The sequence below is a fragment of the Denticeps clupeoides genome, chromosome 19 (assembly GCF_900700375.1).
Source record: "Denticeps clupeoides chromosome 19, fDenClu1.1, whole genome shotgun sequence".
Taxonomy (NCBI): Eukaryota; Metazoa; Chordata; class Actinopteri; order Clupeiformes; family Denticipitidae; genus Denticeps; species Denticeps clupeoides.
The window spans coordinates 7431928-7459564 of NC_041725.1; the positions used below are offsets into that span (position 1 = coordinate 7431928).

The following is a 27637-nucleotide window of genomic DNA, read 5'->3' on the forward strand; positions in this document are numbered from 1 at the left end:
TATGTACTTAACAAAAAAGGTGAAATAACTGAAAACATGTTTGATATTCTAGTTTCTTCAAAATAGCCGCCCTTTGCTCTGATTACTGCTTTGTACACTCTTGGCATTCTCTCGATGAGCTTCAAGAGGTCGTCACCTGAAATGGTTTTCCAACAGTCTTGAAGGAGTTCCCAGAGGTGTTTAGCACTTGTTGTCCCCTTTACCTTCACTCTGCGGTCCAACTCACCCCAAACCATCTGGATTGGGTTCAGGTCCGGTGACTGTGGAGGACAGGTCTTTGGAGGCCAGTGTCCAAACTTTTGGCCTGTACTGTACATAAAATTTTAGGTTACCATTTGCTTGATTTTAATGCCTTTGTGCAAAATGATCTTAAAGACATAAAAAAAATGTATTGGCTGAAGTGTTGTGTTTGTTTTTAAAATCTGAAATCGCATAAAAGCCCTTTAAAAATTGAGTAAAACCTGATGTGGATGAATTTCTGAAATAATTTAGCATTATAATAATATACTCTGTTTTCTTCACTCTGGAATCTGCACGGCCAGAGAGAGAAAGGGCGTATTTATTTTAGCAGGCGCTGAACTGAAATTACAAGTAATCCTTTGAGGGACAAAAATAACTCGCCCTCTGCCCACGCTGTTCGTGTAACAGACACACTGCTGGTCTTGGCACGATTAAGCAGCCGCGGCACGATCTGCTTTCCCTGCCAGGACCTGACAACTCATCATTTAACGAGTATTCAGCTCAGGATGGAAATGTAATGAATACATTTACACCAAGTCTATGTTCAGTATGACGTTGCAGTCCATTATCTCAACTATGTGGGATTGTTTTTTTTTTTTTTTTTTTTTAAATCCTACACATGATGAAATGATTTCCAATCCAAACAGTACAATGCAACTAGATTCATTATTTGTATGTTTAACAGAAGTTTTCTCATGCAGAGTTCCTAAACAAACAGCTTTTTTTGGCTCAACTTCAAATTTGAATTTATCTCCATTGAGCCTTCCTGCACACGACCTATTTCCAAATGCAGTAAAGGGACAAGGACAGGGGGATCCTAGGTGAGGTGATATTGCCACATCAAAGTTCTTCAGCCGTGTTCCTAGATCGCACTTGTGTAAAGTTCATGTGACAAACACCAATGACCAGAAGATTTGCAGGTCTCCTGGAACAGGGTTGAGAACTCCTGATTCACATTAGCTGGAGTAGAGTGTGAACACACTGGAGCATTTCACAACTGAAACCAGCTTGTCCGAATCCTTGTCCATTTCCAATTGTTGTGGCTGAACAACAAAAGGAAAAAAACACTCTTTAGTAGTCAGGATCTCATGATGCCCACGGTGTGCTCTAATGAGTCATCCAAAGGCACACGGCAGCATATAACGGGGCAACCTTCCAGTTACAAGTCCACTAGGCCACCACAGTATCAATGCATTAATTACAAGGACCTCATCCTTGTTATAGAATAAAATGGCATTTAGCATCAACTAGCCTGTTTGAACAGTCAGTTTTACCGACAGGACACATATTTGTGTGTGTGGGAATATACTCGCGCGCGCACACACACACAAAAAATTTTTGTAAAAAAAAAAAAAAGTACACATATTTGCTTTGTACAAAACTATGTATTTATTTAATTGTCCAATGGAAAACGTAGGACACTTGACCGTTGGGCAAAATACAAAAACACAGAGGACAAATGTGGTCAACACCAAAACAGTGGCAGTGCCGAGATCAGGCTGTACAAAGCTCTGCGATGGGGAAGAAAGCTCACACATGAAGGGTGGAGGGCATAAGAGCTTTAAGAGGTGGGCGGGGTCTCCAGTTCCTTTAAACCCACAAGTGCATCCATTAGCCGTTGGAATCTATAAATACAAGCAAGTGTACAAGTTATTCAGCGCAATTCACTTTCCCCCTCTAATGCTAAGTGTCATGCTTCACAAACAGTACATGTGCACTTTATCTACATGTTCTACAACAAATCATAATTTATAGAACATACATTTAAAAAGCATGCTATCAGATACCACAAATTATCACCAGAAGTACCTCACAAGCACAAGTACACTGGTTCCTTAGTGTGGATGAAAACTGCATTATACAATGACACCACCATGTAAAATGTCAATTACAAAAAAGCTAGAATTAATTAAACAGGACCAAAAGTGAAAACTTAATCGGGTCAGGACCTTTTAATCCTTTTCACTTTTGGTCCTGTTTAATTAATTCTAGCTTTTTATTATTATAGTATGATTATTATAAAATTAATCATACTGATTAACAGAAAAGTAAACATTATTTAATTTACACAAATGCCAGAATTGTGTGACCATATTACATATATGGTTTTGTGAGCAATGAAAATTATGATTTGAATACCCATCTTAAAGAAGAAAATATACAAACTGCTTACCAGTGATCTACATCAGCATCCTCAAACTGGCCAGCAACCGCTGAACCGGTGTCTACGTCCATACCATCTGGAGAAATGAAATGAAAATATAATACAGATCCTCACGAAATCAAGAAATCATCCCACAGCCATAAGCCAAATAAGAATAAATTATATTCAAGCATAAACAATACTACACTAGATGAACTAGAATGATAAATAATTTAAAAGATTGTGTGTGTGTTTATCTGCAAACATATAACTGGCACTAATATCCTGATGGATCGTCTGTGGTGACTCAGCCAGCCAAGTATGTGCAACAAACCTGACAACATCTATCCACATGCATTTACCTGCAGCAACCAAAGCACACCAGCACCTCAGCTGCTTCTTTACCTTCGAAATCTGCAGAAGCCTCTTCAGTCCGAACCCCGGCCATGTGGAACTGCTGGGCGACCGACTGGGCCAGCATCCCCTCCAGCCTCTCGAGGGTGGCCTGGCCTTCGGCGGTCAACTGTGACAGTCCCTCTTCATACGTACAGAACGTGGTCACTTCCGGCTGGGCTTGCTCTGAGAAGAAGGACTGAGTCAGGAAACATTCGTAGCTCAGATACTCAAGAGAAGCTGGGAGTAAGAAATCCCACTGCTGGAGAGTACATTAAAACGCACCCTGTTTTAAATGTAAAATGGCCTTTAAATACACAGAGCAGAAGGCAGCGCTAAAAGGAAGTTTCACGAATAAACATATAAACGTTCTTCACTCACCAGCTTCCTCCAAGTCATACTCCTCCCCTTCAAAATCATTGTCAGAGTCACTGTCCTCAGGGTCGGGGTGAAGGGCTTGACATTCACACATAGCTGAGAACATGCACTCCACTATAGAAAATGCAGAACGTAGTTGGCGTTATAGGTCAGACATGGCACAGATTTTCACAAGTTTATTCATGGAGAAGAATCGGCCAAAAAGCAACTTTTACAACGGATTCAAATGAAAGCTGGACAAGATGTATTACAAGTTCCATTCAAATATTTTGCTTATTTTAATAGTTCAAGTGAAAACATCACATTTTAGGATAATTTCAGATGGATTCCCATTCCAATAGTTAAAATTACTTTTCAGTTCTTCTTTCTATGTTCAACTTTTGACTGCTCCCGTTAGCGGGCGCCACAGTGGATCAGTCGTCCCCATTTCCCCCTGCATCTCTCTATCTCACTCCAACCATCTACATGTCCTCTCATCACTTCCTCTTTTCCTCTTGCCTGGTGGCTGCATCCTCAGCTTCCTTCTCCTTCCTACTCAGCATCTCTCCTCTGTTTCCAAACCAACGCAGTCTCCAAAACATCCAACCCTTACTGTTCCTTTAATGCATTTATTCCTATTCCTGTCTATCCTCGTCACACCAAACATAAATCTCAGCACCTCTGGCCCAGCCATCGTCGTCTCCAACCCATATAACATTGCTGGTCTCACTATGGTCTTGTAAACCCTCCCACAAATCACCCCTTCCACTCTTCTCTACCCTGTCTGCACTCTATTCTTCACCTCTTTCACACTTCCTCTTGTTCTGGACTGTTGAACCCACGTATAAATACCACTGTGTCAGCATAATTGATTTGGTTAAAGGTTTTAGACTGGATGACGTAACCCTCCCCATTTACTTACTAGTAGCTGGTGGGGCTTGCTTCCTGTCTACAGTGTTGATATTCAAAACTCACATGCAGCCTTATCACTGGGCACAAAGCGAATCTCCGTAATAGCCCCCTCCCCGTCACTGTCCTCTTCATCATCTTCGTCATCCTCTCCACTGGCTCTGTCATGCATCTCTTCATCCTTTTCTTCTGCGATAGAAAAGATTACAAACATTTTGGACAAAACCAGATGAAAATGCCGGATTGAAATGAAAAAGGGACCGGACCTGCCAAATCAAATTAAAATCCTGAAAGTAGAAGGCCATCAAATACAGGCCATGAATTGTCCTGTGTCTCACCATTCAGGTTGCCGTTGACCATCACGTACAAGTGCTCCTGTGGGTAAGCGCTCAGGTCTTTAGAGATGGCATGCAGGCTGATGGTTTGGTATTCCAGATCAAATCCCAACCCAGATCCGTCAAACCAAGACAAACGCCTGGAAAGCAGGGATACTGAAATCAACGGCAATATTAACGTCATAACAGCAACATCCGCATCTGTACCACAGATCCATGGGAATAATGAGGTAAGTTGTAGCCAATCATAATCAATTCATATCTGAGAGAACCTAGAACCAGAACTGGGCTTCAGAAGGAAAACTTTTCACAAAATGCTCATAAAAGATAGGACATCTTCTCATTCAATGTGTTTATTTTCATGACCATTTACATTGGTAGATTCTCACTGAAGGCATCAAAACTATGAATGAACACGTGTGGAGTTATGTACTTAACAAAAAGTGGAGACCTGGCCTCCACAGTCACCGGACCTGAACCCAGTCGAGATGGTTTGGGGTGAGCTGGACGCAGAGTGAAGGCAAAGGGACCAACAAGTGCTAAACACCTCTTGAAGCTCATCGAGAGAATGCTAAGAGTGTGTAAAGCAGTAATGAGAGCAAAGGGCGGCTATTTGGAAGAAACAAGAATATAAAACATGTTTTCAGTTATTTCACCTTTTTTTGTTAAGTACGTAACTCCACATGTGTTCATTCATAGTTTTGATGCCCTCAGTGAGAATCTACCATGTAAATGGTCATGAAAATAAAACATTAAACCTTTGGCCTGTACTGTATATCAGGATTTTTAAACACTACCACCCAAATGTTCGGGGCATTAAAATGGAAAATATGCATGTTTGAAAGCTTTACTGTTTTTTAGAAGACATTTAAACCATTTTTGTTCAGCTGAAAACAAGCCACAAATTCACACTTGTACAGAATCTAGTGACGATATGGGTTTGGATACATAAATCACCCCTTTGTCAGCTATCACTATTATTTTTGTGTTTTTTCTCCCAATTCAATCCTTTGTCATAGGAAATTCCTAAATAACCACCTATTTTTGAAGCGAACATATTACACGCGTTTTCAAAGCAGCGGAAAGACGTGAGCTCACGATTCGGCGACGTAGAGCGTCCCGCGGCCCAGAGTCCTGCCGCCCAGCACGGCCGTGGTCTCCGCCTGCTCCAGTCGGACTCCCTCGCTCGGAGGAGGGACGCTCTTCAGCAGGACCATTCTTTTTATGCAGATTTACTAATGTTTGTGACACCAGAGACGCCGAGGCTCTAAATTCAGCCCGAATCCCCGCCGCATGTGGCGCTGGCCCTAATTCTATCCGCTAATTCACCCAGACAGAAAGAATCAAATGAGTGAGCTTAGCAGCGTCACTAATAAACCTTAAATCCAGCGTGAATAGCGTAACTAAATATCGTCCAAGTTCCACCAAACGCGTCAATACTCGACAGGCACGTCGTGCGTCGCTGCCATTCCGCGTCTCTGCCGCCAGCAGCAGCGAGAGGGACAAGCAAGAGGGCAGAGCGAGGAGCGCGGGGTTCCGCCAAACACTCGCGCCCCCTGCTGGTCGGAGGCCGTGTCCGTCACGGTCAAGAACGGCCATACAATTTAACATTTACATTAAAAGGCAGACGCCCTTATCCAGAGCGACGTACAACGTGCTTTCATGTTACCATTGATGAAGTGATTCTGGTTCACCAGGACCCACAACTATTAATCTTTTTATTCACTCTGTTGTAGTTTCGAAACAAAAGTCAGAAAACAAGAAGGTTATAAGTTAATCTAAATATTCTCTAATAGGTCTTGAGCTGCCGTTTGAAAATGTGACTGTGCTGTTCTGACCTCGAGGGGAAGTTCATTCCACCACCGAGGGGCAAAGACGGAGAAGAGTCTAGATGAGTGTCTTCCTCGTACCTTCAGAGATGGAGGGACCAGGCGAGCAGTACTGGAGGCTCGGAGTATACGAGGTGCAACCACATAACAACCACATACTCTAAAATAGAGAGGTCTTCTTTCCGCCATCGTCCATGAACTGGAGAAAATTGAGTGTGGAATAAAGAGGACAATGACACCTGTATTGGGAGGCTGGAATTGGCATACTTGTTGCTCTAGGTTTGATTAATTAAATAATTAACACATGTAACATACAATAAAAAGACACCCCATTTGTGTACAACCCCACCTTTGCACACAAAATGATGTTTCTTTGGGCTAGAATGGTCACCATTTTTTCTGCTCTCCACTCTGACTTTATCAGTCAGCTGTTAAGTGAAGTTTCATATTTTCAAACAATTAACGCAAATTGAGCTCCAGCTTTGGCCAAAAATTTCCTTTGCAGGGTTACTTTTTACTTCATGGAAAAAAACAAGGAAATTCCTACATGACCACTAACTTTTGAAGCAAACATATAACGTGCATTTTCATTTGCTTTTTGGTGTTTTTTTGCCACCCATCGATCCTTGTCTCAGTCGAAACAGAAGCAATCTTCATCATACTTCACAGATGACCACTCAAAATAGCCCCCAAACACTCTAACAACAAGGCCTGCACCATTCTTAATAAATCCCATTCCCCAGATCTCTGTAGATCCACATGTCACTTCCTCCTGGATGAACATCCATGAACTGGGCAGCTCCCATACAGCAATGAACTTCTTGCAGTCACCTCTGGCCACCTGGATGTCAGGGGACCAGCTCGTCCTTCTTGGCATGTTTCTTCTCATCTTTCTCGCAGTTTGTCATAATTGCATCAGTGCATCACACTATTATCCCACTTACACGTAACGTCTTCGTCCATAACATCATTTTTTTCAAGTCAGATTGCATATATAGCAAAGTCAGACAAAAATACAGGATTACACACACACAGACACACAACTCAAGACGGCAATTTGATGTTTAATTACAGTTTGAACACATTATTGTACATTTGAAAGGAATGCACATTATTAGTGGCATGAGCGGATTATATATGAACTAAATTCAGTCGTATTCCCCAAACATGTTAGTACATAACAGTAGACAAAGGCTACCTTCATAGCAAGGCATGCAGATGTGCCACCTGCAACTGTATTTTTGTAATATTTCATGGACATAAGGGTCCGGGGTGTAATGGGGGGGCTTTCTGTGCTTTTTTCCACGACACCAAAGGTGCTTGAACAAAAGTGCAGTGATGGTGAAGGGCTTTTCAGATTCCGTTCCGGTCTTGGTTCAGCGCTCTCTCGCCTCGTGAGTATTTTCTGCTGAGGGTTAGATCTGAAATGCAAGTTTGATTTGCGAGAACGGTGGGTCTCGCATGGCGGGATATACTCATGTGTCATTCATGCACACATTACGGAAAGTTGTTTTTGGAAAGTGTACTAAAAACTGCCTTCAATACTACAGAATCACAAAAGTTAATGAGCCTAATGAACTGCCATTTTTAGTTACAATAAAATTTGTATAAAAAAAATTACCAAACTAAATCAAGCTTTAGACGACTATAGTTGCTTTATCTAAAATATGCATCTTTCACCCACACCATTCTGGTGTACTAAAAGTTTGATCTGATTAAGTCAATCACTTCCATGATGGATCGTCTCCTTCAGCATGACGACACCACTGGGAGGTTAACAAGAAGCGATTTGATTTCAGGTCAGTAATTCTTCAAACATCTCTCATATAAAGTATAAAATTTTTACAAGGACAAAAAAAAAGAAGAAGAAATCAGAACCATGACTTGCTTTAACACAATACGACACAAGCAGAGTACGTACAGCATAAAGAACCTGCAACAGGACAACATTGGTCTTTTGCAACACAGAAGCCGAAGGACTGGCACTAAATAACCAAGTGCTTTGATATGAGGGAGGCTGCTAGTTCTTGCCGTGTCACAAAATCTGAGGAACGCCACTGAACATGCATGCATTTTACGGGGGTTATGCTGAGGAGAGGCCATGTGCATTTGTACATCACTTTAAAAGACCAACTTTTAAAGCACTCACACACATAAAACGAGTGTTTTGGTCCAGTATAGTTAAACCAGAAAACCTGATGTCAACAAACGTGGTACGGCCAGTTGAGATGGAGCGACAGCACATGAGAACTTCAGACACGTTCACTTCTTGAACACTAATTTCACAATGTCAGTGACCCCAAAGAAGTCATCATCGTCCTCCTCCTGAGAAGAAGCCCTCTGGGGGGCCAGGCCATTGGGCCTGCTGGCGGTGGTGAAGCGATGCTTCGAACCAAACGGCTCCGGGCCCGAAGGGTTGCTATGTCTGTTTGATGAGAGCAGAACTGGGCCAGAACTGGCTCGCTTCCCCTGTGCATTGGTGGGCTGTTTTTTCATTTTCATATCAGCTTGCTCTTCCTCCTCCTCCTCCTCCTCATCCTCCTCGTCAGTCTCAATGCGATTCAACCTTTTGCGAATGGGGCGCTCTTCTTCGGACTCTTCTGAGCAGCTTATTTCACTGTCTTCCTCTGTCGAGTCCCTCTGCCTCTTCAAATTAAGTCTCCTAGAGATCTCCCTTGAAGACTCCCTTGGCTTTTCCCTTAGTTTCTTCACCTCAACTTCCTCCTCTTCTGAATCTTCTAATAGGACAATTAATTTAAATTATTAAAATTATTCAGAATAATACATAAGCAATATTATCACATTTTTTAAGACAGTTATTCGCGTGCAGAAAGAATAACTTTTGCAGGCATTGTAAGTAAGATTAGAAAGAACCCATGAATAATTATCAAATTTTCAAATGATCCCAACCCCTGTCTAACTTTAAATTTTACTGCCATTACTAAATATGCAGAGTATACATTAATCAGGAGGGTGGGATAAAAACATCTAAAGTGAGAAGCATGACAGTGCTAATAATATCCAGCCAGGCAGAGAGAATGCGCTAAGGACATACCTTCACTGTTCGAGGTGGACAGTCGTCGGCGATGGGGGAGGGACTTCGGCCTTTTGGGGGTCCTCTGGGAACCTTCAGACTCCGACGTCTCGCAGTAGTTCACCGGCAGCTTGTGGCTCCGCCGTGAGCGCTGCCTCCGTGCGTCAACTTCAACACCACCGACGTCACTGGATCCGTCAGATTCTGCAGACAAGTAATGCTACAGCATGAGGGGGGGAAATGTTATAAACTGTGCAATGTATTTGCTGTTAAAACAAACCCATGTCCTCCTCTTCTTCTTCCTCCTCTTCCGTTTCGGGTTCTTCGTCGTCCTCTTCATCTGAAGAACCCCTCCGTCGCTGCATGGGTCTGCCGCGGCTTCTCCTGGCCCCTGGTCTCTGGGCCGGTCTCCTCCCCGGCCTCCTGGAACCCGGCTGCTCTGGCCCACTGGTGCTGCTGCCCCAGTCACTGCACTCATTCGAGCCTCCATCACCTTCACTGCCTGCTTCATCTCCTGACACCACAAAATCTTCTTCTTCAGTGCTGGGTAAGGCAAAAGACAGCGCGCATCATTTTCAGATGCTGACTCAGGGTGATGGGTTAAATGCAGAGGACAAATTTCACTGTGTGCACCGTGCGCTGTGCTGCTGTGTATCACATGTGACAATCATTTCACTTTCTTCACTGCTCACTCAGGGTGATGGGATAAATGCAGAGGACAAATTTCACTGTGTGCACTGTGTGCTGTGCTGCTGCGTATCACATGTGACAATCACTTCACTTATAATATGATCTATTTAACCACTTGTAACTCATATACCTGCTGCTAAGGTGAAACTCATCTTCACTCTCTTCTTCATCAGCTGTGCTGTCACTGTCCAGGTCATTGAGTCGCCGACGCTTCTTCTTGTGAAGAGCTGGTGCTGGTTTGGCTGGTCGGCGGTTCTGCGGGCCCTCTTGCTTCTTGTGATTGCCCGTGATGGTTGCCATGTCTTTACCCCGGCCTGTGCCTGGAGACAGTGCAACAAGGCTACATTACATTGGCCACGGAACAAATAAGAAAGAATCGTGTCATAAATTGGTGCTCACCTCCACATTCTGTCTCCCTGACATCTTCTTCTATAGCTTCATCAATGGCTTCATCAAAGTCATCAAATCTAACGTGAAACAAACAGCCATATCCAAATGACACTTAGGAACAGAAACTGTTGCCTAGCTGTTGCCTTTATGGTATCTTCTACCCCTTTACTACTGAACATCTTGCATGCTGCCATCACATTAGCATCACTGCCGTTCTGAAAATGGCACCACACTAAAATAACTTACGGTGAGTTGGGTCACAAAATGAACACTGTTTAAAGAGACAGTGAGCTGCTGACACTAAATACGGCCTCAGAATCGGAGCACAGTCTATAAGATTTTACATTGTTTACACAAGAAGCTTATTGCCGATGCAAAAGTGCAACGGGATGAGTGAGCTTATAATGTCTTATGAAGGGTATGAAGTACAATAATATATTATACAAGATTGTAAAAATCAAATATGTTCAGAGCATAAAGAATAACCTCCATGTTATTATTTAGTCTCTGAACATATTAGATTTTTAACAATCCAGTATTTTCCAATCCTCCTGGGTGTTGGAAGCACATTGCCCAAACAAATTATTACACTTTGGGGTGACGAGAACAAAATGGAATTAATAAATTCATTTTTTCCATGTAATAAAAAAAAAAAAAAAAGTGTTAATAAATAATTAATCACCCAATGCAATTACATAATTATTATTTAATTAATTAATTGACTGACTGACTGGGCCACCTGAACCATGGTAAATGATCCTGGCATTGTAGTCAAAGTGAAGAGTAAACATCTCACAGTTCATATTTCAACAGTGCATGTTGTACTCACCTATAACTTATGCACTTCCTAGTCCGTGTTGATCTCCTTTCCAGGTTTTTATTCTTTTTAGTGTCTTTCTTCTTTTCTGACTTTGATTCCTCTCCATCCTGTAGTTGTGTATGAAGTTGTGAGTAAACTTAAACAAGCCCAACGCAGATGCAATGCAATGCACATTCACATCAATACTTACAGGAGTGGGAATGATGTTCTCCACACTGATCCCAACATAAACAAGACGCTCACGCCTACAGACCAAGGAAACAAAAAAAATGCAATTAAACCAATGCTCATAATTAACAATTCATCAAAACTCATGATGTTCCACACAGTTAACATTTGGTCAACAGCTTGGTCAGAGAGATACCTTCTCTCTGCCCGTTCCCTCTTCTTCAGAGCTGTGTCGAGATTCTGCAGCTGTTCTTCTAGCTTCTCACATAAGAGCTTCTAAAGCAGAACATTTTTGCAACACAAAGAAGTAAAATGAGGACATGAAAGTCAACAGCAATACACGTAAAAGGTTATTTATTAAAAGGAGGTTCATACATGTTGGCAAGGAGGACAGAACCACTCCCCATCAGGGATAATCATAAGAGGAGGCCTCAGGCAAGCTGTGTGGTAGCCACTGTCACAAAGGTCACATAGGAGGATCTGTATTTAAAAAGAGGAAAGAGAAACAAAAAAATATATAAATATATTGTAAAAATATTGAATATTTTACCAACTTTTGCGTTTATTGCCATTTTTTTATTAAGATCAGTACACCACAAGTTCACCATCTGCACGGCCAAGTACACATGAAGATTCTCTCGAAAAACCTGAAGTGACTGACTTACTAGTTCTGGGTGATTTGGAAGACCACAGTGTCTGCAGGGGTCATCATTTGGTGTTTCATCTGACTGTAGCGATTCTGATCTGCTCTCATCATTTTCCTTCTCAGATCTGTAATCCTCATTGGCATCTTTGACCTTTGTTTCACCCTGCAATTCCTCAACTTCACAAATGCCCTTGGTTTTACGGCCCTTGGTACGATTGTTGGTCCATCGAGGTCGCCGATGCCGTCTTCTCATCTGGAACAGGAAAATAAGACATATGCTTATGAGCCAAATTAGAAAAAATGCAGGTGGAAAAAAAAAAAAAAAAAAAAAGTGTTTTATTGTTACCTTTGAAGATTTATGTGATCCCTCAGAGTCCACCTTCCATGAATGATCTTTCCTTTGAGAAGATTTTTTCTCTTCTTCTCCATGCTCCTCATCCTCCCGAAAAGCTGTAGGCTTCCTCTCTTGTCTCCTATCTTGGATCTCTGCAAGTTTTGGACTAGGTCTGCAGATTCTAGCAGATCTCCGCAGAGAGCGTCCGTCACAACAGTCCTCTGGTTCTTCCCTTTCCCTTTGGAACTCTGGTGTTCTCCGGTGCAGCGGAATCTTAATCTTTAGTCGAATGCCTTCTTTCTGGATCTCTGAAGAAACCTCATCACTGCTGTCAGGTTCCATGTGGTCATTACCGCTGCTTTTCTTCTCGAGCTCTTTGTCGGCTCCTCTGGATCTTGGCTCTGTGTCTTGGTTGCCTTTCCTAAAAGATCGGTTTCCGAGTTTACTCGGTCCCTTTGTTACGGTCATGTTCACAGTCACGTCTTCTTCCTCTTCTGTTCCAGTGCACAGCAATTCTGCAGGACCATCATCACCCTCGCTGCTTGTTTTTTCCTCTTTAACATTATACTGCTCCTCCGTGGCCATCTTGTCCACGTCGCTACAAGAATTTACCATCTTTTGGCGATCCTGTTCCTCAGCCAAATGATCTGCCTCAATCTGCCGGCTTTCTCCAGCATCTTGGGTTCTGTTACGTGGGGCCACGCCTTTGGATTGAAGTGCATCAGATTCTTCAGTCACTTCTGTATGAGAGACGTCCCCTCGTGCATTACGCTTGCTATTAGGTTGTCCAGACACTTGTTCATCAGTACTCAAGGGACATGTGGTGTCTGTGTCATCTGAGACACCGGCTTTTCTGACTAGGACTGACTGACGAACATTCCCCGCGACAGAACGCCGCTCGTGTTGAGCAGAACACTTCTCTGTGGAAGTCTTCATATAATTACTTGGCAACCCATTTTTGTCCTCAGAGACAAAAACATTTTGCTCTGCTAAAGGCCTCTTTCTTTCAAGGGGACCCATAATCACGCCAACATTGACATACTGATCCCTAACATGTGGGTTTGGGTTGTTCGTAGGTGCAATCTCGCTGTTCTTTGCATCACATTTCATCTCTCTTTTCATCCCTGCGGTCACCAAGCCAACCGGAGGCATCCCTCTCTTTTCTTCCTCCTTGTTCGGGACGTTTTCCCCGGAAGGCCAGGGTCCGTTTGGAGGCATTACAGTGGGATTGCGTACAATTATTCCTGTGCTCATGGTGCCATTCGCATTCAAGTTGTTGCCGAAGCCTTCGCTTAGTTTTAGCTCTCTCTTTTTCAGTGGAATCTTGGCTTGTTGGTCATTTTTTAAAGCCCTCTCCACTTCCTCTACTTTCCTTTCACTTGTCTCTTCTCTTATCTCCGGCTTAGTAAGAGCTTCCTGTTTAACTGACCCTGGTGCCATGACCACTGAGACGGCATTCCATGCCACATCCATGTCCTTCGATTCCTCCTTGACCAAGGTCATTATTGTACTGACCCTGTTGTCAATAACGGGTTTTTCCTCAGACGTAGCCTCCGTCTTGCTCACCTCTGACTTCATGTCCGCTTTATTTATAACCTTTACCTCTAGGTCGATACTTTCGGTTTGGCAGCGGCCGGCTTTATCCATCAGTCCATCTTTTCCATGCTTCTCAGATGACACTCCTCTGTGTTTTACACTGATAGTGGAACACTTAGCTTTTTCAGTAGGTTCTTCCTCAAAGTTCTTAAGTTTCTCTGCTTTCTTCAGGATACCAGCTAAGAAGAATAATGAGACAAATCAACAAATCACTAAGCGAATTTGTGATATTAAGCTGAAATCGAAAAAACTGCATTTGATTTTTAAAATAAACCTTTTTCTTCATCCTTGTGGTTATCATCCTCTTCAGGTCTTGGGCTCGTACAGGTTGAGCCATTATGTTGATCCTTGTTGGTATTAAGTACCGGGTCAATCTGAGCTCTCAGCAGCTCCAGAATTTCAGCCAAGTCATTTCGAGTTCTAGAACAGCGTCACGAAATACGCATTTGCATTTAATGACAAAGATTATGGACTGCTTTTGACTACAATTACACACTATACCGTGCCTCACCTGGCAACACACTTCCAGGACACACCATCTAGATCATCCTGCTCCTCCACATACATACGAACATTCTGCTCTTGGTCCACCTGAAACCAGTACAGCAGGCCTTCTTTGTCTTTCCCAATTGGCTGTAGACGCATCCCATCTGGGTCCTCCTCATTGATGGTTGTCTTAAATTTGATGTTGTCATCAAACTGGCTCTCACATAAGTACTGAAGATTAAAGTAGATGAGAGAGATGTGAGGAGGTAGTGCAGCCTTTTACAGGGGCCACCTTGAAACCCAATATCTAGAATTACTTTTATAATAGAAGCAAAAACAACTCTCACTACATCCTCGCCAACACAGATTTGACTGTGATAGAGGGGTGGTAGTAGCCAGGGGTAACACACTCGCCTATGAACCAGAAGACCCAGGTTCAAACCCCACTTACTACCAATGTGTCCCTGAGCAAGCCACTTAACTAAGTTGCTCCGGGGGGGGGGACTCTGGATAAGGGCGTCTGATAAATGCTGTAAATGTAAATGACTGCAGGAGCATATGTTAAATTTAATACAATGTTAAGTCAAGAGTTGTTCATGGTCTGAACTGCCAAAAACTTGGCAGTTCAACACACTTGCATAATTTCACACAAACAATTACCTTCAGGACACCAGTCTTGAATTCCACGGTCATCTCTGCATAGCCCTTTCTCTCAAGTTCCCATGCCCAGGTACTGTTAAAATCCTGGCACGCCTTATCAAAGCAGGGACACAACATGTCAGAACAAACAGCGCACACGTCATAGAGGTCATTATATTTACAGTAAGAAAATGGTGAACAATATTTACGGTAAGAAATGTGTCATTTCTTGCCTTAACTAGGTACTTTTCCCACCGATCTGCAGAGACCGACTTGCCAATCTTCCTTAAAAGTTTAACATGGAGCTCAATGAGAGGTTTTGGAACTGGACAAGGAAAAATAAAAGACATTATGGCGTTAATTTCACGTCAACTTTAGATCTGTAGGTATTCTCTTTTGACAGGTGAGCCGGTTCTTCAGTGCATGGGTGAGATTACAGCAACTGTGACAGCTTCCAGAATGACTGCATCGGTCTTCTGGCTGCGATCTGCACCCATAACTCAGTTAGTCCATCACCCAAAAGTAGGAGCAAGCAGCCGCGAAGTCTCAATCACGAATCTGTCTGCTCTTTTTATTCAGGAAACGCTCGACGCAGCCATCGGCATTCACAGCCGACATCGTTTCATTTCGGCGGCAGGTTTCGGGGCGTGGGGGTAACGCCGTGGAGGTGCGGGTCGTATCGCGTCAGCAGGACTCCCAACAGGAAGTTTGTCGCGCCGCTCTGCGCATGCGCGCTGCCGAAGGCGAACCTCTATTTGTCAAAATATTACCCAACTGTACGGCAAATATTAGAATATTCCAACAACCGTTACGACCTGCTCGGTGTTCGCAGAGAAACGTCAACACAGAGATATTGTGAACGGAAGTAGGACGGGAGCGGTGATGAATGTTATCCCCCGCCTCACTCACACTGTAATACTGTTTATTTGATCCACGAGTGTTGAGGTGAAAAACACGCTACAGTGGAAAATTACACCTGACAGAATGGCGAACACGCCGATTCGCGGCGGTGGCCGCGGCCGCGTCTCTTCGCCGCCTCCGTCCACGCAGGGGGTGTTTTAAAAAGGCGCCCGCTTACAGACCGTGGGAGGAAAACGTCCCCCGGCCGCGGCTAGCTCGCTACATCACGGCGTGATGGGGATGGAGAGAGCCCCCCCCTTTCCCCAGCGTCGCAGATCTGTCACTCGAGTTCGTTACCTGTCGCGGTCTCCTGCAGGTATCGCTCCATCTGGGGGAACGTCAGCTCCGGCAGGTCCAGCGCGGCGCCGTAGCGCTCCAGGAACGAGCAGACGACCGCGAAGCTCGGCCAGAGGGCAGGAGAGGAGCCCGCCGCTGCCACCGGAGCAGCCATTTTTCCAGTGGGGTACTCGGCAGGATGAAACAGAAGTTGAGAGGACCGAGAACTGCCCACAATTCAGTGCGCCAGCACAGCATCACTCGCCAGCGGGCTCAGAGCGTCCCCGCCGCTTCAAGTTTTTAATAATTGGTGAATAATAGGGAAATAGGCCCACGCCCCCAAACAAAATTGTTTTAATGCTTTGAACAACAAAAAGTATGAGAAAATGGGTCACCATGTGGACACGGGTTTATTGCTGTTGGACAGTCCGCGGTGTAAACAAATATAACTTAATGTGTATTAAAAGCACTGGCCATCACGGTTTCTATTGACAGTACCGCAGATGATAAAAAAAAAATCCATGCTGACTCCCACAGGCAGTGGCGGCGTTAGGCCGGCAAGACCGAATCTGATTGGTCGGCGACTCTGACGTAGGACGATGGGCGTGTCCCAGACGCGGAACCTTGCCCGGTCACGTGACTACGGGGAGCAGAAGGATCGGGTTCTTGAGCTCGACTGCCAGAACCCCAACGCTCCTGCTGAATATAGCAACTGTCCTGGAACTTTTTTTTTTTTTTTTTGCGAGGTACGATACAGTGTGACAAATGAACAACAAGTTTACCAGAAGATTTATGCAATAATTCATCATGTAAACAACGGGCTGCGCGCGCAGTGGACAGCCAATGGCAACAGCCAAGACGGCAAAATCAAATCTGGACTTCACGAAAAGATAAGCAGGCAATACAATTATTTAAAACGTTTCTTCTTTTTTTTGTACACTTGTGCTTTTAGGTGTACAGAGGCATCCTTGAATGAACTCTCCGGAGATCGCGTCTCTCTCCTGGGGCCACATGAAAGTTAAGGGCTGCTCTTCTCCCTACAAAGACTGTAAAGTTTGGCCTGGAGGCAGCCGTGCATGGGACTGGAGGGAGACTGGGACAGATGCAAGTAGAATTGTTTGCATTTTTTGAAAATACACAAATTTAGAAATGCCTGCTTAGTATTGATGACTGTATTAGCGTCATTATGTACGTACATAAAAGGTCATCTAAAAAGATTCAAATTAAACCCCCACAGCACCGCCCAGGGGTGCAACCTGCTGATCTGGAGGAGATCCTGAAGAAGGGGGTGGAGACTTTAGTAATTGGCAGGGGCATGAGTGAAGCACTTCAGGTACTGAGAGGCATTGGCCAAGGATGGCATTTCTACTGAGCCTGTTTAGCCAGGATGGAGAATATAGTTAAATCACAAGTCAAACTGTGATCCACTGCAGGTGCCACCTGCCACCCTGGACTACGTGAAAGGGAAAGGCGTGGATGTGAGGGTGTTGCAAACAGAACAGGCCGTGAAGGAGTACAACATCCTGGCAGGACAAGGTGCTAAAGTGGGCGGAGTCTTTCACTCCACCTGCTGATGTCATCCTATCCTCAGGTCAAACAAGATTTCAAAATTTGGAAAGAGAGTTGGGAATTATAAAGACAGCCATGTTGGTTTGTAAAAAGAATTTACTAAATTAACAAATAAAATGATATTGCGAGTCGTTTTCTGACTGTTGCCTGAAAAAAAGCTACAGACACAAATAATTAAATATAAACTTGAGTGAAAGCCGAAGAGAACAGCCAACTCTACTGGATGCGGCTGCCTTTGACAGAGTTTAGTCAGTCCTCTGGATGCCTCCTGGAACCCAGTTCAACGTCGCGCTGGTTTTGGCATGATGAACACCTTGACAGGCTTGCTGAGCGGGATGGTGCCCTCGATGGATGTCTCGACCTGTGGAAAGCCCTCTGTGCCTTCATTCCATGTGGGCTTTGAGCTGGTGAGCTTGGTAGCGCTAGAACTATAGGCCAACAGCAACCTGACTTCTATCTGACAAGGCTCTGTATGTAGAGAGAGATCAATTAATATGAAAAGTGAACAGGAATAAATAAAATTTTCAGTCACAGTGACTGAAATTTAACAGCAGTTTAAAGTTGGCAATAACAATGGAGTAACCTGACATCTTGTCTACTTTATTTTTAGGTTGATATCTGTATCTCTGTGCTCTATGTATTATTTACACATTATTAATTGTCATCAGAAAGGTGTACATTGCAATAATATTTTATTGAGCCTTACCCGTCCAAGCGGAATGGGAGAGGTACACCTGCGTGATGAGGCGGACTCGCCCAGGTCCAGGGATCCTGAAGTCAGCAGGCTTGGGATGAATTATATGAGCCTGCCCATCCGGATACAATACCTTCAGAGAGATAGAGTCCAAAGTGATTACTGATGTGACTTACACACTTTATACTATTTCTATGTACATTTGGACAAAATCATATCATTGGATTAGTGAAGTGTGTAGTGCTAACCTGAACTTTGACAGTTGTCTGTGGGTCCTGTACATGTTCCAGAGTGGCATCAATGTCCAGGGCCACCACCAGACCAGAGGTGAAGCGCAGGGGATTGTCTGACTCACCTGTCGGCTCAATGATGGTAGCAGAAGCACGATGGATCTAATGAACGTCACAGAAGAAATGTCATAAGTAAACTTAATAAAGAACAAAAGACCATTTCTGCTGAGTTTTAATAACAGTATTGTTGTTAAAGATGGAATACCTGCTCGGGGAGTTTGAGGTGAAGGAAACCACTCTGCCTGAGGGTGGTCTGCAGGATCTTCACAAGGTCCATAGGCTTACAGGCCACGAGTCTGGGCATCAGCTCTAGCAATTTCTCAACAAAACTGTCTTGAAAGTGTGGTAGCTCTGTCATGAAGAGCCTATTAAAAGAAAAATGAAAAGATTTTTTCAGAAGAAATTACTTTGTCAGGACTACTATTTCCAAATGATACAGTTAGTAAAAGACCTCTGGAAAGATCCTAAATCTTGAAGAAACTTTTCAGAAGCGCTGATGAGAGGTTCAACCCTGCAGTTAAAGGGAATAATAAAGCCGTAGTTGTAATAATTATAAAAAAAGTCTAGTATGCAATATGAATGAATGATTTAAAAGCAGATGGGTACATTTGAGCAGTGCTTACCCCCTTTTGGTGCGAGCAGCCAGCACCAGCTGTAGCGCCTTGGCCTGTAAGCGGACATGGTGAACTGTGGCCACCTGTCGAGTCTCCAGACCGCTGTATAGGAACTCTAGCTTATACGTCTCCTCCAGGATCTGTGCAATGAGAATTAAAATTAATAATTAACTAAATCTGCCCATATTCATTAAATAAACCAAATGCTTCAGTACTGGTTGCATTACCATTATTCTTTATAATTATGATGACCTGCACAGCACAGGCGGTACAGATATGTATAACTTACCTGTTTGACAGCAGCTGATGCCATGGCATTCTGTTTAAGACACAGGGGCACAGCCATGTTCCACAGCTTCTCCTGAAGAGCCTGAAACGAAAAAGCTCAGGGTGTCACACATCTTCAAGCTAATAACGGCTCAATCTCATCTGGCCACGTACCATCCGCCTTCAAAACAGCCAGGGTTCTTCCAATCCTAAAGAAACCCACTGCTGATCCTACAGACATTAACAATTACAGACCAGTTTCTCTCCTCTCATTTCTATCCAAAATCCTTGAGCGCTGTGTCTACAACCAGCTATCACTCCATTTATCACAGAACAACCTCCTGGATCCTAACCAGTCTGGCTTCAGAACAGCTCATTCCACCGAGACTGCCCTTTTGGCGGTTACCGAGCAGCTACATGCAGCCAGATTGGCAAAACTGTCATCAGTTCTTATTCTCCTTGACCTATCTGCTGCATTTGACACCGTTAACCACAAGACTCTCTTGTCAATCCTGAAGAGGCTTGGAATTCGGGGCTCAGCATGGCAGTGATTTGCTTCCTACCTTGATGAGCGATCTTACGAAGTGACTTGGAAAGGATCCACCTCTACCTCACGTAGACTCTCCACTGGTGTCCCTCAAGGCTCGGTGCTAGGTCCTCTCCTTTTCTCCCTCTACACGAGATCACTTGGTGAGGTCATTTCCTCACATGGATTATCCTACCACTGCTATGCTGACGACACACAACTCCTCTTCTCCTTTCCTCCCTCTGATCTTCATGCTGCTTCCAAAATCTCTGCATGTCTAACAGACATCTCGTCTTGGATGGCAGCCCATCACCTCCAACTCAATCCCACCAAAACTGAACTAATATTCATTCCAGCAGATTCTTCACCACATCAGGATCTTGCTATTTACCTAGACAACTCGCAGCTCTCTCCTTCTGCAACAGCCCGCAACCTTGGCGTAACAATAGACAACCAACTCTCCTTCTCAACTCACATCAGCAATCTTTCCCGCTCATGTAGATTCCTTCTCTACAATATCAGACGAATCCGCCCTTATCTGTCAACCCAGGCCACCCAACTACTGGTTCAGTCCTTAGTAATCTCACGACTGGACTACTGCAACTCCCTTCTAGCTGGTCTACCACTATGTACCATCCGACCTCTACAACTCATACAAAATGCAGCAGCACGACTGATCTTCAACCTTCCCAAATTCTCCCATACCACCCCTCTGCTACGTTCCCTTCACTGGCTCCCAGTAGCTGCACGCATCAGGTTCAAAATACTGATGCTGGCCTACAAAGCCAAACATGGAGCAGCACCATCCTACCTCACAGCCCTTATTACACCCCGCACTGCACCTCGTCTACTCCGAGCCTCCAGTACTGCTCGCCTGGTCCTCCATCTCTGAAGGTAAAAGGAAAACATTCATCTAGACTCTTCTCCGTCTTGGCCCCTCGGTGGTGGAATGAACTTCCCCTCGAGGTCAGAACAGCTCAGTCACTGAGCACCTTCAAACGACAGCTCAAGACCTTCCTCTTTAAAGAATATTTAGATTAAATTGTAATTTTCTTGTCAAACTTTGTGTACAGAATCTACAACAGAGTGAATTAAATAGATGTATTCATAGTTGGGGTCCTAGTGAACCGGAATTGATCTCTTCATCGATGGTAACTTGAAAGCACGTTGTAAGTCGCTCTGGATAAGGGCGTCTGCCAAATGCCGTAAATGTAAATGTAAATGTAAGCCCCCTTCCCTGACCATCAGCTATTAAAAAACAACTGAACATCACTTAAACGTAGACTTTTTTTGTTGTTGTTGTTGAACGTGAACTGACAGAATTCACTCACCTTCATTAGCAGGAGTTGGCATCGCAGGTAGGTGGCGCAGAAGTCAGCAGAGCCAGCCAGTTCAGTCTCCAGCTCCCCTAACCTCTGCAGGTCTCTGAAGAGGGGTGGAGGAAAAAAATTGCTGCTCACTATTTGAACGAAATCTGTCATCTATGTGATGGTCTTCTGGTGCCCATAGAAAGTATGCTCCAACATGTCATTTTGGTTAGCAGCAGTGGTGGTGTTCTAGAGTTATGATGGGTTCTATTACTTTAGTGGGTAACACACCTATGAACCAGAATACCCAGGTTCAAATCCCACTTACTACCATTGTGTCCCTGAGCAGGACACTTAACCCTGAGTGTCTCCAGGGGGACGGTCCCTGTAATTACTAATTGCAAGTATCTCTGGATAAGGGCTTCTGATCATTAAAATTTTCATTTACAGTATTTATGTCAATATAAAATACATGCAATTGGTACTGGACTGAAAACAATCCCTTGAATAAATCATTAAATGTATTTAACAAGGTTGACCCTGCTGTTAACCTACATACTGTAGCCCTCCCAAAGAACCAGGCGGAGTGAACAGGGCCACAAAACTAGGAAAAAGTCTGCAGATTAGCACTAGTAAGACAGACCTGATGGTGAATTCCAGCAGGTCTTGAGCTCCAGGTGACTCCAGGCTGTGGAGTGTGTTGACACGGGCCAGGCTCTCCTGCAGAAAGAGATGAGCAGACTCCACACTGCCTGAGCCAAAACCGGATGCCTCACAGCTCAGCCCTGAGCTCAACTTTCTGCCTGGAAGCTAGACAGAGGAAGGAAAAATTGAGAACAGATAATGCCACTTTTAAATGTAAATTTAATTAAACTTAGTTAAAGGTCCCCTGACATGAATTTCAGCCTTGGTGCATAATCTGTGAAACTTTCATGATGGGGGACCTTTAAATGAACACCACCACAGTGAAACCCCTACTTACCCGCAGCTGTGGCACCAGGTGCGAGAGGCTGTCCCGCAGGTAGGCATAGTGGCGAAAGGTGTGGTCAGAAAACAATGCTGTTATGGTGGGGCAGGACTGAGCAGCATTAAAGACCAGGACAAGAACAGCAATATCTGATCATATTAGGTTAGGGAAGTCTGCTGGTGTTTTATCCACTGCTGCCAATTGAACTATTTTACTGAAACAAAAATCTAGTTTTTTTCCACACCAATTCTAGAAGACAAACTACAACAAGGATACAGGCTGGATCGTCCATATCAGGCTCCGGTGTGTCAAAGTATGGATGCAGGCTCATAAGCTCAGGCACAATAGGGAGTACAAGTGTCGGGTGCCGAGAACCAAGGAACTTCAAACATCTTAACATGAAGACAGAGCAGAAATGAGAGGAAAGGCACATGGCAGATGCATGGGAACATGAAAACGTCACACCTCACACTCACTTCCACACAGAATTGCGGTCTGTGGGATATTTGGTCAGATTCTTCAGCAGCTCCAGCAGAGCAAGCTGGATGCACTCCTTGGTGGAGACATTGGTATAGCACAGCAGTTCGTGCAGGGCTTCACGGATGTCCCTAGAGGAGTCCTGCATTCAGTGTTCAAAAAACAGTCACATTCTTATAAAGACACCTATAATAATGGAAAACCATGATTATTAGTGGCCAAAGTCAGAAATAAAGTGTTTCTTATAAGAAGGCTGTGTTACTCCAGACTGCCTTGCCGCCACTTCCCATCTGCACTAAACCTAGGATGAGCTTCGACTTACCTCAAGCACAGCGAGTACTGTGTCGAGCTGGTCCTCGCGGAGTGTGATGTTTCTGGAGATCTGCCGGAGCACGTGGATCGACTGCAGGCGCACCTCCTCGATTTCATCATTGAACATGTCCACCAGGAAGTCCAGGCATTTTTCTGCAAAGCTGGGAGAGGACTGGGCCAGGGAACAGAGGGCCTCCACTGCAGCTATCCTCACCTCTGAGGAGATCATAATAATCATCAAGATGCTCATAATAAAAAAATACTATTACACTGCCCCCCCACCAAAAAAAACAAAAAACCCTCAACTCACCATACATCTCATCCTCCAGTCCATGTACAAATGCTCCACAAGCCCCTGAATCGATCAGGTTCACCCCAGATGTGTCTACTCTCTCTTTTGGGGCATCGTCCGCCCACCTCCGACCGGAAGAAAACTCACCCGAGGCATAGAGCTCCTTGGCCCGCTCGTGAGCTGTGCGCTTTCGCTGAGGGAAGATTAAGAGCATTTACAGCACTTTACAAAGCATGTAACAAAAAAAATTACTTTTTGAATATTGATTACCCATAAGAATTTACCCTGAGGTCTGACATCAGTTTCTTGTCAAGCGTCTGCTCCAGGAAGTGAGGGCTGACCTGAAGCATAGAACCCTGAAAGACCAATTGGGATTAAATCAGTTACATAAAAAAATTCATCCATCCCATCATAAAGGAACGTTGTTGTTCTCACCAGACGCTTAGCGGCCTGGACCCGTACCACCCACGATCCATCACTGATCATGTGACTAATCTTTCCAAATGAGTCATCCACCAGTCGGATCTCCTCGTTGGAGGAGGGGATGGGGACAATGCTGCACACAGGGAGCACAGGAGAAAGCGGTGGAAGATTTAGACGTATAAAAAATTTTATAACTTTCCATAAGCAACCAAACAACACAAAGCTGCAAAATGTGTTTAAAAGCACCTCTCTGGGTAAAGCTGGCTCAGGACCCACACCATCTGTACCGCCGCAGAGCGGACCTGCTCATAGTCATCAGTTAGCAGCCTGCAGGCCTGGGACAAGAGAACAATAATTCAGCATTTAAACTGGTTACATAGAGAGTGCAAAATACCAGAAACACCATGCAACAAAGATCTCCACTTACGAAACTGAAATGTTACCTGGTTATAGATTGTCTGCTGAAGTTTCATGCCTCGCTCGTGAAGCTGTAACTGAACGTATAAAAAAAAATACAAAAGTACTTTAATAGTGGGCTTTTTTATAAAAACAGCCTGTTATGCTCAAACCATAGCTTTTATACCATAGCTTTTATAGCGGCAGTGCGGACTCTCGGATCCTGGTCCGCAAAGTAATCGCTAATGACACTCTGGACATCTCTCAGAGCCCCTGCTGAGGTCCCAGGCGCCTCGCTGTCTTTAGTCAGGGGCTTGTCTATGGTGCCCAAGCAGCCGAGGAGTTGCAGGCATTTGTTTCTCACCCCAAAATAAGTGTCAGACAGGTGCTGTTGCAGACAGAAAGTTACCAAAATGATTACCAAGTGAACGATTTCACACGAGGCCGGACATGTTATTACTGGTATTAACACTGGCTACTAACAATCAAAATGAATAACTGACACATAACTTGATTAAATATACTCCGATTAACTTAACAACCTTTATTAATGATATAATGATTGAAATAAAATGATTTTTCATCTGCAGAAATTTGCTTATAGGAATCTATTTTTATAGCCTGTATTTTCTGTCATAGATATCATCAATGTTTCTGGTTTTTGGTTTTCATACATCCTACACAGACAGACTGTGATGACCAGTTCACTTGAAACTACATATATCTGCAATCAAAATAATTTTTGATTTCACATGTGGGTTTCGGTGTCTGCAATACAGTATACTCAGAAAGGGGCGGGTTTTCTATGGATTACCTTGCATGCCACCTCGATCAGCCTCTGAGTGATGGACACGCTGTCTAAGAGCTGACTGCCGATCACCAGTAGTGTGTCCAGAAGCTGGGCCAGGACCTGATGGGACTCTGTGCAGTAAATGTATAAGGAAGTCACATGATGACAAGTGTAAAAACCATTGAAAGTGAAGTGATTGTCATTGTGAAACACAGCGCAGCACACGGCGCACACAAGGAAGTGTGTGCTCTACTTTTAACCATCACCCTTGGTGAGCAGTGGGCAGCCATGACAGGCGCCTGGGGAGCAGTGTGTGGGGACGGTGCTTTGCTCAGTGGCACCTTGGTGGTTCGGGATTCGAACTGACAAACTGCCGATTACTGGGCTGTTCCCTTACCCGCTAGGCCACCACTGCCCATGATCTATGCAGCATGTTATTCTCCATAAACTCACTCTCATTGTTGAGTGTGTTGGTAACATCATCCACTACGCAGTCTGGGGAAAATCCTTGTGTTTTGGTCAGAAGCCCAAGAAGAGAAGCAATCTTCAGCCGAACTGAGTTATCAGTCTCCTGCTCACACACATAGAAGCAAATTTACAGCACTGATTACTTACTATTCGTACATTTAAATGCATTTATCTAAATACCTTTACCTTGTAGTAGTGCTCCAAAAGGATGCGCACAACCCCCTCTACACTCTCCACCTCGACTGGCTTGCGTGCAAACTGCAGAAGGTACTGCAGGGCATCTGTAGGGTTGCTGGCTTTGCAGAGATCTATGTGCAGAGCAGCCGACTTGCTCGGCTTGGTCAACCTAAGCTTCTTCGCAGGAACCTCTTCAAGTGGATGTTGCTAAGAATACATAGTAGATCAAGACATGTTGCGGCAACCTATTCTTTGTTCAGAAATTAGGAATTGGTGCGAGAAACTCGTCTTGGTCACAGAAAAAAAAAAAAAGAGATCTAACATAATCTGGACCTCAATATGGTTTGGGCTGATTGTGATTGGCCACTGAGGCTTCATACCTGACAGGAAGGCAAGAAGACCCCTGATACAGCAAATCTGTCCACTATATAGTGAGACATATATCATGAATATTGCAAAATTTTGAACGAAAGGGTGCTTTGGACAGTGCAAGGAAAATTATAGATTGTTCAAAGTTTATTGTGCATGCCAATTACATTTACAGCATTCAGACGCCCTTATCCAGAGCGACTTGCAATCAGTAGTTACAGGGACAGTCTCCCTGGAGCAATTTAGGGTTAAGTGTCTTGCTCAGGGACACAATGGTAGTAAGTGGGGTTTGAACCTGGGTCTTCTGGTTCACAGGCGAGTGTGTTACCCACTAGTAACACCAATTTAGATTATTATATAATATAAGTACCCCCGTATTTCCAGTACTTGTATCGCTAAAAGTACCTTTTCTTATGTTTTGACTTGTATGATGTCAAGATTATTTATGCTTAGATGCGGCTTGAGAAACTGGAACAGATCGTTCATTTCAGAAATTCCATTTACTACCATTGTGTCCCTGTGCAAGACACTTAACCCTAGGTTGTTCCAGGGGGGGACTGTCCCAGTAACTACTGATTGTAAGTCGCTCTGGATAAGGGCGTCTGATAAATGCTGTAAATGCAATTGAAAAAAATGCTATTCATTTCCTCTGCCCTAAACTGGTTCAATTAATTGAAAGACAAAACATAATAATTAACCTGCGTGTTTTTATGTAGATCACAGCACAGGTTTTTTTACGATTCCGGACTCACTGTGAACTAAGCTAAACGTACAGCATCGAGCTGTTAATTCGTTTTAGTCTCTGTATTTGCTGGCATCTTGTTTAGCGTCAGTCGAGGTTTGCTGGCGTAGCGTCGCTGAGACGAGAAGTTCTTTTCAAAACCGGACAAAATCACTGCCGAGACCAACCTGCACAACTTTAGAAAATTCCTCGTAGACTCGTTTCTTTAGGTGGGCTGCCATTTTATGAAAGCGAACACTACGTAATTTAAGGCGGAGTAAATGTTATTTGTTATACACGCTAATTGTCCTATGCGCCTCTCCGTAGTTTCCTCTTCGTGTCCCTCCTGAGTGGAATTATGAATGAATTGTGCAATACCGCCACCTAGCGTACTGGAAGGCATGTTAAAATGTAGTTCGATGTCATGGTACGGCAAGGTCTCTTAAAAATTTTAGAAAAAAATATTACGAAGCATTGCAAAAAAAAAATCTATGCCAATATGAACCTTGTTCACATGTGTCTAGATAATATTTGTTGTAGTAGTAGAAAAAAACTCTGCACAGTTACATGCAGGATAAATGCGCACAATATACAGTGGCAATTTCTGAGAAATTCACAAATTGCAATGCAATTTAAAGAAATTATTACAAATAAATGGGTCATGAACAACAAAACCTACACTTTTGCATGATATTTGTAAAAATCCCAGGGCACATTGCGCAAATCATAAAAACACAGATCATTAAGAAAGGAATTGTGTGACCTTAGTGTTAGTAACAGTGTTCCTATTTCT

At 43.8% G+C, this 27637-nt stretch overlaps 4 protein-coding genes across 6 annotated transcripts; 1 reads left to right on the forward strand and 3 right to left on the reverse strand.

Annotated features, from left to right (window-relative positions):
* Nucleotides 1-1605: 1605 nt before the first annotated feature.
* clns1a (chloride channel, nucleotide-sensitive, 1A) lies at nucleotides 1606-5872 on the reverse strand. 2 transcript variants are annotated; one of them, XM_028962143.1, is made up of 7 exons: nucleotides 5476-5872; nucleotides 4381-4517; nucleotides 4109-4231; nucleotides 3158-3268; nucleotides 2789-2962; nucleotides 2414-2480; nucleotides 1606-1865 (listed from the first exon to the last, which is right to left on the reverse strand). In XM_028962143.1, coding segments are annotated over exons 1-7 (732 nt in total). In that variant the 5' UTR covers nucleotides 5595-5872; the 3' UTR covers nucleotides 1606-1864. The 2 variants fall into 2 exon arrangements, with proteins under 2 accessions (XP_028817976.1, XP_028817975.1); XM_028962142.1 differs by lacking the exon at nucleotides 1606-1865 and having other exon boundaries at nucleotides 2410-2480.
* A 1385-nt stretch (nucleotides 5873-7257) lies between these two features.
* rsf1a (remodeling and spacing factor 1a) lies at nucleotides 7258-16385 on the reverse strand. 2 transcript variants are annotated; one of them, XM_028961829.1, is made up of 16 exons: nucleotides 16207-16385; nucleotides 15243-15334; nucleotides 15031-15123; nucleotides 14396-14601; nucleotides 14159-14304; nucleotides 12301-14063; nucleotides 11974-12207; nucleotides 11684-11788; nucleotides 11505-11584; nucleotides 11331-11385; nucleotides 11150-11247; nucleotides 10330-10397; nucleotides 10061-10250; nucleotides 9521-9783; nucleotides 9262-9444; nucleotides 7258-8944 (listed from the first exon to the last, which is right to left on the reverse strand). In XM_028961829.1, exons 1-16 carry the CDS (start codon nucleotides 16358-16360, stop codon nucleotides 8469-8471), a joined length of 4206 nt encoding a protein of 1401 aa, XP_028817662.1. In that variant the 5' UTR covers nucleotides 16361-16385; the 3' UTR covers nucleotides 7258-8468. The 2 variants fall into 2 exon arrangements, with proteins under 2 accessions (XP_028817662.1, XP_028817661.1); XM_028961828.1 differs by having other exon boundaries at nucleotides 15219-15334; nucleotides 16207-16367.
* Nucleotides 16386-16822: 437 nt separating this feature from the next.
* aamdc (adipogenesis associated, Mth938 domain containing) lies at nucleotides 16823-17885 on the forward strand. Its single transcript, XM_028961815.1, has 4 exons — nucleotides 16823-16931; nucleotides 17138-17289; nucleotides 17423-17518; nucleotides 17619-17885. The coding sequence occupies exons 2-4, from the start codon at nucleotides 17158-17160 to the stop codon at nucleotides 17757-17759; spliced, it is 369 nt and encodes a 122-aa protein (XP_028817648.1). The 5' UTR covers nucleotides 16823-16931; nucleotides 17138-17157; the 3' UTR covers nucleotides 17760-17885.
* ints4 (integrator complex subunit 4) lies at nucleotides 17833-27182 on the reverse strand. The gene is made up of 23 exons (XM_028961814.1): nucleotides 27033-27182; nucleotides 25764-25961; nucleotides 25563-25680; nucleotides 25134-25240; nucleotides 24507-24707; nucleotides 24367-24417; nucleotides 24170-24258; nucleotides 23936-24056; nucleotides 23785-23856; nucleotides 23519-23693; nucleotides 23219-23424; nucleotides 22896-23038; nucleotides 22696-22811; nucleotides 22435-22568; nucleotides 22096-22262; nucleotides 21477-21570; nucleotides 19642-19722; nucleotides 19362-19492; nucleotides 19190-19249; nucleotides 18944-19103; nucleotides 18697-18840; nucleotides 18461-18581; nucleotides 17833-18222 (listed from the first exon to the last, which is right to left on the reverse strand). Exons 1-23 carry the CDS (start codon nucleotides 27084-27086, stop codon nucleotides 18035-18037), a joined length of 2931 nt encoding a protein of 976 aa, XP_028817647.1. The 5' UTR covers nucleotides 27087-27182; the 3' UTR covers nucleotides 17833-18034.
* Nucleotides 27183-27637: the final 455 nt, after the last annotated feature.

Coding starts and splice junctions, on each gene's coding strand:
- aamdc (XM_028961815.1), top strand. CDS start 17,158: ATGAACTCTCCGGAGATCGCGTCTCTCTCCTGGGGCCACATGAAAGTT. Junction 17,290..17,422: donor GGAGGGAGACTGGGACAGAT/GCAAGTAGAATT, acceptor AAACCCCCACAG/CACCGCCCAGGGGTGCAACC. Junction 17,519..17,618: donor GCATGAGTGAAGCACTTCAG/GTACTGAGAGGC, acceptor GATCCACTGCAG/GTGCCACCTGCCACCCTGGA.
- clns1a (XM_028962142.1), bottom strand. CDS start 5,594: ATGGTCCTGCTGAAGAGCGTCCCTCCTCCGAGCGAGGGAGTCCGACTG. Junction 4,518..5,475: donor ACGCTCTACGTCGCCGAATC/GTGAGCTCACGT, acceptor CCTGCTTTCCAG/GCGTTTGTCTTGGTTTGACG. Junction 2,481..2,788: donor GGCTTCTGCAGATTTCGAAG/GTAAAGAAGCAG, acceptor TCATTTCTCCAG/ATGGTATGGACGTAGACACC.
- ints4 (XM_028961814.1), bottom strand. CDS start 27,086: ATGGCAGCCCACCTAAAGAAACGAGTCTACGAGGAATTTTCTAAAGTT. Junction 23,694..23,784: donor AACTGATGTCAGACCTCAGG/GTAAATTCTTAT, acceptor ATCTTCCCTCAG/CGAAAGCGCACAGCTCACGA. Junction 18,582..18,696: donor AGACAACTGTCAAAGTTCAG/GTTAGCACTACA, acceptor ATCTCTCTGAAG/GTATTGTATCCGGATGGGCA.
- rsf1a (XM_028961828.1), bottom strand. CDS start 16,360: ATGGCTGCTCCGGTGGCAGCGGCGGGCTCCTCTCCTGCCCTCTGGCCG. Junction 15,124..15,218: donor GAAATGACACATTTCTTACC/GTAAATATTGTT, acceptor TGCTTTGATAAG/GCGTGCCAGGATTTTAACAG. Junction 10,251..10,329: donor CAGGGAGACAGAATGTGGAG/GTGAGCACCAAT, acceptor CACTGTCTCCAG/GCACAGGCCGGGGTAAAGAC.